A 10,534-nucleotide genomic window follows, 5' to 3' on the forward strand; every position below is an offset into this window, starting at 1 on the left:
GGCCAAACCACTCCCAAAGCCTTTGGTGGTAGTTCGGCCACCCCTAAATGGCAAAATGAGGGTGGCTGAAACCTCCGCCAAAAGCCTTGAGGGTGACATGGCTACCTCTGTTTGGCCTCAGGTGGTTTCGGCCAACCCCTAAGGTTAATCTGGGGGTAGCCGAACCACCCTCATGATCCACAGGGGTGGTTCAGCTACCTCAAGGGGCCAAATAGAAAATAAAAATGTGGGGTTTGGCCAATTGGGGGTGGTTGAAACACCCCCATGGTCGTGGAGGTGGTTCGGCCACCTCCAAGCCAAAAGGGAGTGGTCGCGCCCCCCTCCGCCCCCCCCAAAAAGTCCTTGCGAGTAGTTTTCGACCATCCCCAGGCCAATTGCGGCCACCCCATTTTGTCATTTGGGTCTAGGGGTGGTTCAGCCGCCCCTATTGGCAACCCTTCTAATATTTACTTATTTGTTTGTTTTAGTTTTTATTTTATATTTTATATTTTTCTTATTTTTAAATTTATTTATTTATTTAAATTTATTATTTTTTAATAAAAGTATGACATGTGACAAGGGTATTATTGGAATATAACTACTAAAGTAGCCTTTTTGGCATATTTTGGTAGTTTGATAGTTCAATTTAGTATACTTGAAAATTCAGGTGATTATTCTAAAATCGGCTATTAGTTAATGAGGCTATTTTATATTTTTCCTTAAATAGAATAAAAAAAAATTAGAAAAGGAAAAAAAAAAATCATACAAATCCATCCCCTATAAACTAAAAATATCCTTATATATGTAGGACTCTACGTGTGAGTTTGAAAAAATGATACAAATCTATCCCCTACCCATTTCATTTTCAAATCCACTATTAGATTTGTACGACCCACATTGGTCACAAATCTAATGGTAGATTTGAAATTGGTTGTATGGATATGATTAGGAGATGGATGTTCAACATGTCCATGTGAGTTTACATATTCAAATTTCAATAGTTAATTTGAAAAAAAAAAAAAAAAAAAAAAAAAGATGGATAGGAGATGGAGAAGTAACGGGTCTCTAGGTTAAATAGAATAGGCCAACTCATTATCTAGGGTAATTAAATGGTGGCCTAAGGTTCCCAATAACATAAGACTCCAAATAACAATAATATAATTGTTTCATTTTATTAAAAAAAATGATAAATGTCTAATAAATTCCTTAGTCAGAGCGCCATTCCACTTGTGCTTTCTCCTTTTTCCATCATTTTTTTTTTTTTTTTTTTTTTTTTCATATAAGCATCCTTCCCCAAGAGTTGATGGTCTTCAAGCCTCAGGTTTATGCTTAAAAGAAATTTCACACGTGTTGGGCCTGACGTGTAAAGTCGAAAATTAAAACGGCGTCGTTTTTAGTATGAGTTGCCTATGCCTACGCGGACAAATGATGACTCACCCTAACGGAAGTTAGAAAAATGGATGGAAAAATGACGGAATGATCATTTTTAAATTCGCGAAAAAAGTTAAGCACCGAATACTTACTTTTAAAAAGTGAGGGATCAAATTCAAATGACGCTCCGACTCAGGGATTTATTAGACATTTACCCTTAAAAAAAAAATTAAGATCTCAATTATGGTAAAGAGAAGTTAGTCAATGCTCTTTAATTAAGATCCTAATTATGAAAAAAGAAAAAAAAAGATATTTACAAATAATTAAATCTCAAGATATTGAGACTATAGAGGGAAAGAAAGGAAAGAAAGTAACATTAATGGCACCTCTTAAAAAAATAACTAAACTAGTAATTTTTCCTAAACTTAAAACTAATATATCGGTTAAGTTCTCCCATTAAAATAATATTTAGAATAAAATAAATTTCGTTTTGCACAAATTAAGTTCTATATGAAAAGAATAATGATTCAATGCCACCTAAATATACAACTTTTTACCACCTTGTCTATGTGGCAAGGTGGTCCCCCACTACTTTTTGAGTTTTTTTATTTTTTAAAAATAAATTAAGGTGAGGGACCACCTTGCCACATAGACAAGGTGGTGAAAAGTTGTATATTTAGGTGGTAGTGAATCATTACTCATATGAAAAAAATTACATGTACTATCTCATCTATTAAAACTAAATGTCTTACAAGAGGGATGAATTCTATATGTGGTTTGAAAAAAAAAATACTTTTAAATTAAATTAAATTAAATTAAAATTTATATATTATATATATCACTTAAATTTATTGTCTTAAATCTTAAAATATGTGGAGCCGCTCTCAAAATCTATACCCAATAGAAACATGTATCAATTCATTTATCCCGACGAAAACAAAATAAACCCCATCACTAAAAATAAAATTAGATCCTCTATAGAAGAGCCCAATTTGGTTCGGATTATAATCCTCTCAAATTATTTTTTCAAATTTGAGAGATTTTAGACAGGTGATTGTGAGATACCATTTATGGGACCTACCTGACCGGATAAAGGGTTGGATAGCCTAATTTTTATTTAGTCAGATAGGTCTCATAAGTGATTTCTTACAATCACCTGCTTGAATTTTCTCGAATTCCAACAAATAATTTGAGTGAATCCTAATTCAATGGATTAATGCATAGAGCTTGCAAAATGCTATCACAATCCGTTAAACGGTTTGATTACTTAACTTCAGTTTGGTTGGGATTGGGGCATTTGTCCACCTAAGCCAAGTCCATCCATTGCTCAAAATGGACGAGGATCCTCTACGATTCATTTATTCAATTAGTTTTAAGGTTAAATATATTTCTGGTCCTTAAGTTTTGGAAACTTTATTTTTTAGTATTTGAATTTCAATTCACATCACATATGGTATTTCCGTTTTGAGAAAAGACTAAATTAATATTTCAATACAGTTTTCCGTTCAAAAACTAACGGTGTGTCAGATGTCAACCTTTACTAATTTGATATTTTTTCAAAACGGAGGTACTATCTATAATGCGAATTGAAACTCATGAACTAAAAAATAAAGTTTCTAAATCTTAAGGTCAAGTGAGAGCACAAAGAGCAATTTTGCCAATCAAATAAAACTAACCGGACCGCTCCGGTTCAAAGGATCCAAATGCGCTCAAAAACGTAGTTAGTGCTGGTGCTGCTTTAGCGAAGAGTTTCCATTGTTATCCATGCGCAGCACATATGATTCCCATGGATTTCTCAGAAAATTTGCCTTCTTTTGGGCTATCCGTGGCGATCAACCTTTTCGTTATTGGAAGAGTTCGATTAAACGCGTACATTCCCTTCACCACCATAAACAAAAGAAACCTATTACTTGGTATAGCCGAAAGAGGAAGAAACCTGTCAAATCAGTCGAGAAGCAGGACTCTGACCCCAGTGTGTATATGAGGGAAACTCTGGGAAAAATATACAGACTCCTAAAGTATTCGCCGTGGGATTTGGCCAAAGAAGAGCTTGAGAGGCTCCCTGTAAGATGGGATTCTTACACAGTCAACAAAGTTCTGAAAACCCATCCACCAATGGAGAAGGCCTGGTTATTTTTCAACTGGGCTTCGAGGCTAAAAGGGTTCAAGCACGACCAGTTTACTTACACAACGATGGTGGATATTTTTGGAGAAGCGGGGAGGATTTCGTCGATGAAGTATGTGTTTGAGCAGATGCAGGAGAAGGGGTTAAAGATAGATGCTGTGACTTACACTTCGCTGATGCATTGGCTTTCTAGATCTGGAGATGTTGATGGGGCACTGAAGGTGTGGGAAGAAATGAAGGCTAACGGCTGCTATCTCACTGTTGTTTCCTACACTGCCTATATGAAGGTTCTGTTTGATAATAGTAGAGCGAAGGAGGCCACTGATGTTTACAGGGAGATGCTTCAATCTGGGTGTGCTCCAACTTGTCACACCTACACCATCTTAATGGAATATCTTGTGGGTTCTGGTGAGTGCAATACTACTTTGTATGCATATTGCCCTTTAGTTGTTTGTTAAATTGTCTAGATAGGTGACTGTTGGAGGCATGCTTGCTTTATTTGGTAGTTATAACGGATATGAACTTTTGGATTACTCTTTTTCAATGATCCTGATGTTTCTTTCTTCTCTCTGCTTGTTTCTTGTTAAGTAAAACTAACAGTTTCTCTCATGTGCATCCTTGCCAATATGACCTATTAGAAACCATCAAGGAGAGCAGCTCGTTTAGGAGCCACCCATATGTTTATTAAAGCTTAAGCTATCAAGAGGTGGGCCAAGAATGTATGTCAAGCTCACCGCACATTAATACTCTCCCCTGCATGCAAGCCCATCCAATAAAATTAAACCTGTTGGTCGTGCTCATGCAAAGCAGAAGAAATCACCATGGGGGTCCCAAACTGAAGGCCTCTTACTCAAAAAAGGCTATGATACGATGTTAGAAATTATTAGTCTCAAAACCTTAACCTATCAAGATGTGGGTCAGCATTGTAAATCAAATCCACCACATAATAACATGGCCAGTGACTTATTTGCGACCAAACTTGGGGCAAATTCGGGTGACTTCTTTCATTCCTACCTATCAATTGAAAAATAAAAAGAACAAGAGCAAGAAAAATAAAGGAAGAAAAGAAAAGAATAATTTTTTCCCACTTAGTCATTTGTAAGTTCCATGCTTGTTACTTTAGAATTTTTTTGTGAGAATAGATTTGTAACTTGTAAGTAGATTCAGTTCCCTCAGGACGTTACAAAGTTTATTTATACAGAGAACTTGTTTATGATATCGATTTCTACTGTGATAAAGTGCAATTAAGGATCTTGTTGGCAATATCTTTTAGTCGTATGTTATTCATCGTTAAATATTTTAGCCATATGTACAAAGTTAGAGTCTATTAAAGCTGATTAGCTTTGAGGAAACTGCCTATAATTGATATTGCTTCCTGCTGGACACAAATTAGTACTTGAACCCTACCATCATTTCCCCCCCTAATGCCAGGATGAACAATCTGGGCATTCATCATTGTCTAGGACCAATAGAAGATACTATGAATATATATCTCTGAATTTAGGGCCTCTTGAATCACATGATATTTGACAATCTCAGAGCCCTGTTTGCTTTCTATAGAAGTCTTTTTGCAGAAATTTTTAAGTTATGTGACAGTTTTACAAATGACAATCTTGTTTTACTGTTATGAAGCTAGTGAAACTTGCTATTTGTTAATGATCATGAAAGAGATATTTTATTACACACACACACACACACACACACACACACACACACACACATATATATATATATTCATTTTTAATTTTTCTTAAAATTTTTTTTTTAATTTTTTTTAAAATTTTTTTTTTAAAATTTTTTTTATTCCTGTTTCGGCTATTTGTTAATAGATCCAAGTGTTGAAGCCTATTAAAACTCTCCTTTTGTTTAATAGCTGACACAAAGACTAGGTAGGCACTGTTTTATTAGGCCCTTTTGAGTATGAGATGCTAAGTAGTGTAATGGAGCATGTCTACGAATATTTCCGTAAATCTAAAGTTATGAGAATACTCACGGAACTTTGATGACATACATTGCTAAAAAATCTAAAATTATGCACCCCCGTTATTCATTCATTTATTATTTATTTATTTAGTTTCTTGGAATGACATACCCACTTAGTGTTAGAAGTTGCTATCCAGTAAACTGATGGCCTTTCAGGACATAGCAATCAACTTATACTCATTATGCTTCCATTGCAGCTGCATTGATATGTTATCATTGCCCTTGTCATATTTTTAAACTTCTATGATTCTCTAGATTCTCTTTTCTAATGGACAATGTAAACATAATAGACATTCTGTTTTAGACAATCTTAAATGGAGGCACCTTCTGTACTCGAACTGCTTATCTCAGTGTTTCCTAGCTGTGTTATATACATTATGTGCTGTCACCCACTATTTTTACTGATAAGAGTTGAATAACTGCACACTGTGCTGCATTACTGCGGATGATTTTATAGAATACTTGGCTACTTTGTGACATCTGATTTATTGAAACCAGATACAGTCTTTATTGTTTTGGTATGCATGGTGTGGTATGCTAAAATTCAGCCGCTATCATATCTCTCAAGGACTCTTTAATGAATCTGTCAGTCAATCAAATCTTCTTACATTCTGCTTAAAATGGCCAGAGCATTGTAGTTATTTTTTGTCATATTTTTAATATCGCCATGATTATTCTTTGTTTTGTATGGGATTAAGTAGTTTTCAACACCTTTACACGAGGCTATAGTCGATGCTGTCAATATTTGTCCTTGTGAGTTAATACTGAACTCTTTAGTTTTTGAAAATTCATAATAATATGAAAGTAATCCTTTGATGAAATCAAGGTTAGATCTTTTCTTTGCTTAGCACTTCTGAATGCTACTATTTATCAATTTTCTGTATTCGGGTCATGGGGGAATAATATTTTTGTTTTATTCTCTTTTCCCTAGCAAAAATTTCTATATCTTCAATAAGAAGTATCAGATACAAACACAGAAAACCTTTCTGATTTTAACAGAAAAAATGCTGGGGATAATTATTCTTTTCTGTAGTGGTTTTCAGGAAAATATAAAGAAGCCCTTGAGATGTTTTGCAAAATGCAAGAAGCTGGGACACAACCTGATAAGGCTGCATGCAATATATTGGTGGAGAAATATTCCAAAGCTGGGGAGACAAGGGCTTTAACGCTAATCCTTCAGTATATGAAAGAAAGCCGCCTTGTTCTTCGTTACCCTATATTTCTGGAGGCTCTAAAAGCCTTAAAAATTAATGGGGCGAGTACTGCCCTCCTCATGCAAGTGAATCCTCATTTTTCTACAGAATGTGTCAGCAAGGAGAAGGCAGGTGACTTGAGACCAACAGCTGCTGATGTTCCCTTTAGCATAGACAGAGGACTTCTACTTATGTTTTTGAAAAAACGAAATCTTGTCGCCATTGACCGCCTACTTACTGGGATAATTGATAAGAATATACGACTGGATTCTGAAATTATCTCAAGCATAGTTGAGGCAAATTGTGATCGTTGCAGACGCAGTGGTGCTCTATTGGCCTTCAAGTATAGTGTAAGAATGGGCATAACCATTGAGAGAAATGCATATCTTTCCTTGATAGGCATTTTAATGAGATCAAAATCATTTTCAAAGGTAGTGGAGATTGTTGAGGCGATGATTAGGACTGGACAATCTCTCGGTACGTATCAAAGTGCACTTTTAATCTATAGGCTTGGTTGCGCTAGAAGGGCTGTTTATGGTCGAAAAATATTTGATCTATTGCCTGATGATCAGAAGAACACAGCTACTTTCACTGCTTTGATTGGTGTTTATTTCACCGTTGGCAATGCTGACGAAGGACTTAAAATTTGTAGAACTATGCTAGAGAAAGGAATTTATCCTGCATTAGGAACGTACAATGTGCTATTAGCTGGTCTTGAAAATAGTGGTAGAATTTCTGAAGCAGAGGTTTATAGGAAGGAAAAGAAGAGCCTGGAGTTACGCAGTCGTTCTCGGGTAACCGTCTCCTTGGAGGAAAAGATCTGTAACCTTCTATTTGCAGGGGAAGTGGTATCTTGACACTGATTTTGTACCATGGAAATTCCCGTATTAAAGTCTTGCTGAGAAAAATTTCTTATTATTACTTGAGTATATTCCAGTCAGGGAAGATGACAACCAATGCTTCTCCTGTAATATCATCAAATGTAGAGGATATAGGGCAAGATGTATATATTAGTCCATTGATCCAAATGCAGGAAGGGATGATGCCACCGAGGTAAGGTTATCATATCTACATGGTTAGATAAACATGTAAGCGGCTGATGCAAGGAACTGGAACAGGCAGAAAAGGGACCCTTGGTCCAATTGTCTTGCTGCTGAACTTTACAGGTTTTTCATGAGTCACAGTTTCATTAATAGATACAATAGAATAAATTTGATTTAGCTTTGTATTAATACTCAGTTTTCTGTGTAGAGTATTTGTGCTAGAATTTAGCAAACTAATTAAATTAGTTGAGTATTGGGTGTATCGAGTATTGAGGAAACTAATTAAATAGAGTATTTGTGCTAGTATTCTGCTACTCAGCCATGAACAACGACTTGAAGATGCTACCTCTGTTAATGTAGCCAGTAGAATTGTGAATCAGCGAGGACGTGGCCGACCTACTCAGCAAAACTACTCACTGACAACAATTTTTTCAACGGAAATGGTACAAATCTATTCCTTACTCATCACATTTTTAAATCCACTATTTAATTTGTAGGACTCATATTAGATTTCACAAATTCAATGGTAGATTTGAAACTTGGTTGTATGAAGATGAAGAAAAGATGGTTAAAGGATGAATGTTTAACATGTCATTTTTTTAACTGCCACGGTCAAGTGGCAAAGGGTGTGGGAAAAACCCAATAACCCCATTCGAGCTCTTCATCAAACAGGCATTTTTTAGACAATATTTGACCCGTAAGTAATAAAACGGGTCACACAACCCTTAATTGCTATTATCACTTTGAAAAAACCGCTTTGGACCCTAAACAGTGTAAACAACACAATGCAGTAATATATATCAATTAAAACTTGAAAACTACTGCAGTGGAATAAACAACCAAACCAACAAGAATAACAAATAACAATTAACACATCAACAACTAGTTCTTGTTGACAAACAGGAAACTACTTGACATTTAAAAGTAAAACCTTTTTGGAGCAGGCAAACCCAAGAAGTCACTCGACAAGATGAATGATATACAAACAATAGACACTTACAAACCCTATTGCAATGCGAAGATTATCTTTGTGCAAATGAGTGCCTTCCTTGCCTCCTCAACAGGCTTTAGTTTCTTATTGGTCTGTCTTCTAATGGATTTCCTTACTGACCCACCAGTAGACTTCAGTTGATCTGTTAATGTTGTTGCAGCAATGTGATTTGATTTCAACTCCAAAAGACTTCGCTTCAAGTAAACAATCTCTTGGCATATAACCCTAAGCACCTTGTGTTATGTACACAAAGAGTAGCAGTGCTTAGTATCAAAAGCATCTCTGAACTCTTCTGAGTGTTCTTGAAAAACGTGTAAGAGAGAGCTATTCAATAATGAACAAAACCAACCTTTAAAAGAAAATTCAAATTTAATTATGCATGGCGGCATCCGTACTTGAGTTGTGTTGTGACCCGATTTAGAACCATTTTTTTTAAAAACCAAATCGATGCAATGGCATGACTGTACGCCATTGAACCTAATAAAATGTGCCATACATACATCTTGTAATGTCTTATGAGAATGAATCTATTGCATCAGAGTTGCATAACACGCAGCAGAAACAATACATAGGAAGTAGGCATGCCACACCAGAGCTGACAAGTAAAAACATCTAATCATTAAAGCTTTTACATTGTATTACGACACGTCAAAACAATGGTCGTATAAAAGTGTCACAGGCGACAGAAACCATATACATCATAAGTGTTTATACACATACGAAATGATATACAAAAGATAGATTAACACATGTTAGTCTAAACAAAGGATGCGCCGCCCCATGATCTCAATTGTAGTAGGCCACGGGATCCTGATCGACACTATTTGCATCAACATAATTTAAGCAATCGCGGGGTACCCACAATAACATAGTTAGAAATGAGTGAGTCAATAGTTCTCAGTGAGTAAAACCCACTAACTTTTCGCAATGATATATCACTTTCTACAATGTGTTTACAATAATGGCTACCATTGGCTAGACATTTCCTTTTTAAAAACATTACGTAGCTGATGAAGTAAACACCATAGTTATAAAAACTCGTGAAACATACTTGTTTAGTTATGAATGTATGGGCACGTTCCAATCTCCCACTTGGAAGTATACACATTCGAACCATCTATGTCATACGTGCAATATATAATATAACTTAGCTATTCTCATATACATGCATTATATCCCCTTTTGATGAAACACAAGCACATGAGCACATCTAAGCAATAAACCATAAACCATAAATCATCATGTACAACCAACTGTAACCATATGCATATGTTCTACTCCATTCAAACACATATACATATTGATACATTTAGTATGAAACTCCTTATAAATCATCATATAAAACACTAATACTATGTCATACATGCTTTCTTACCTTACTTTCATTTCTTTTTGAACTAGTACATACGGTCAACTAACCCATGTAATTTAGGTCCATCTACATATAGTCAACTAACCCTTGTAATTAAGGTCAAAACACGTTTACTTTTATTTACTTCTTATTTTTATTTTCTACTCATGCTCATGCTTATTATGTTAAACAATCAAGCGCCCCCTCCCTTTTTTTTTTTTTTTTTTTTTTTTTAAACTTTCAATTTCAATTAATATTTAACAACATATATTTCAACACAATTTATAAACATATCTTGACACTTATAAAGTCATAACAAGTACTTATGAATCATTCATCAAAATCATGAAATCGTCGAAAGTACCAAAATCACATATTATCATAGCATATCATCGACTCGAAGTTAAACATTCATATCATGTTCGAAAGTTCATTTTAAAAGCCATTTCCTTTTGCTTAGCAAGTAAAATGCTTATTAGACACCAAAACATTAAATAT

At 35.2% G+C, this 10,534-nt stretch overlaps 1 protein-coding gene across 1 annotated transcript; it reads left to right on the forward strand.

Moving 5' to 3' along the window:
* The first annotated feature begins 3,057 nt into the window (after nt 1-3,057).
* On the forward strand, nt 3,058-8,001 carry LOC133866540 (pentatricopeptide repeat-containing protein At2g01390). The gene is made up of 2 exons (XM_062303098.1): nt 3,058-3,883; nt 6,502-8,001. Exons 1-2 carry the CDS (start codon nt 3,115-3,117, stop codon nt 7,506-7,508), a joined length of 1,776 nt encoding a protein of 591 aa, XP_062159082.1. The 5' UTR covers nt 3,058-3,114; the 3' UTR covers nt 7,509-8,001.
* The last annotated feature ends 2,533 nt before the right edge of the window (nt 8,002-10,534 follow it).

The sequence above is a fragment of the Alnus glutinosa genome, chromosome 4 (assembly GCF_958979055.1).
Source record: "Alnus glutinosa chromosome 4, dhAlnGlut1.1, whole genome shotgun sequence".
NCBI classification, from domain to species: Eukaryota; Viridiplantae; Streptophyta; class Magnoliopsida; order Fagales; family Betulaceae; genus Alnus; species Alnus glutinosa.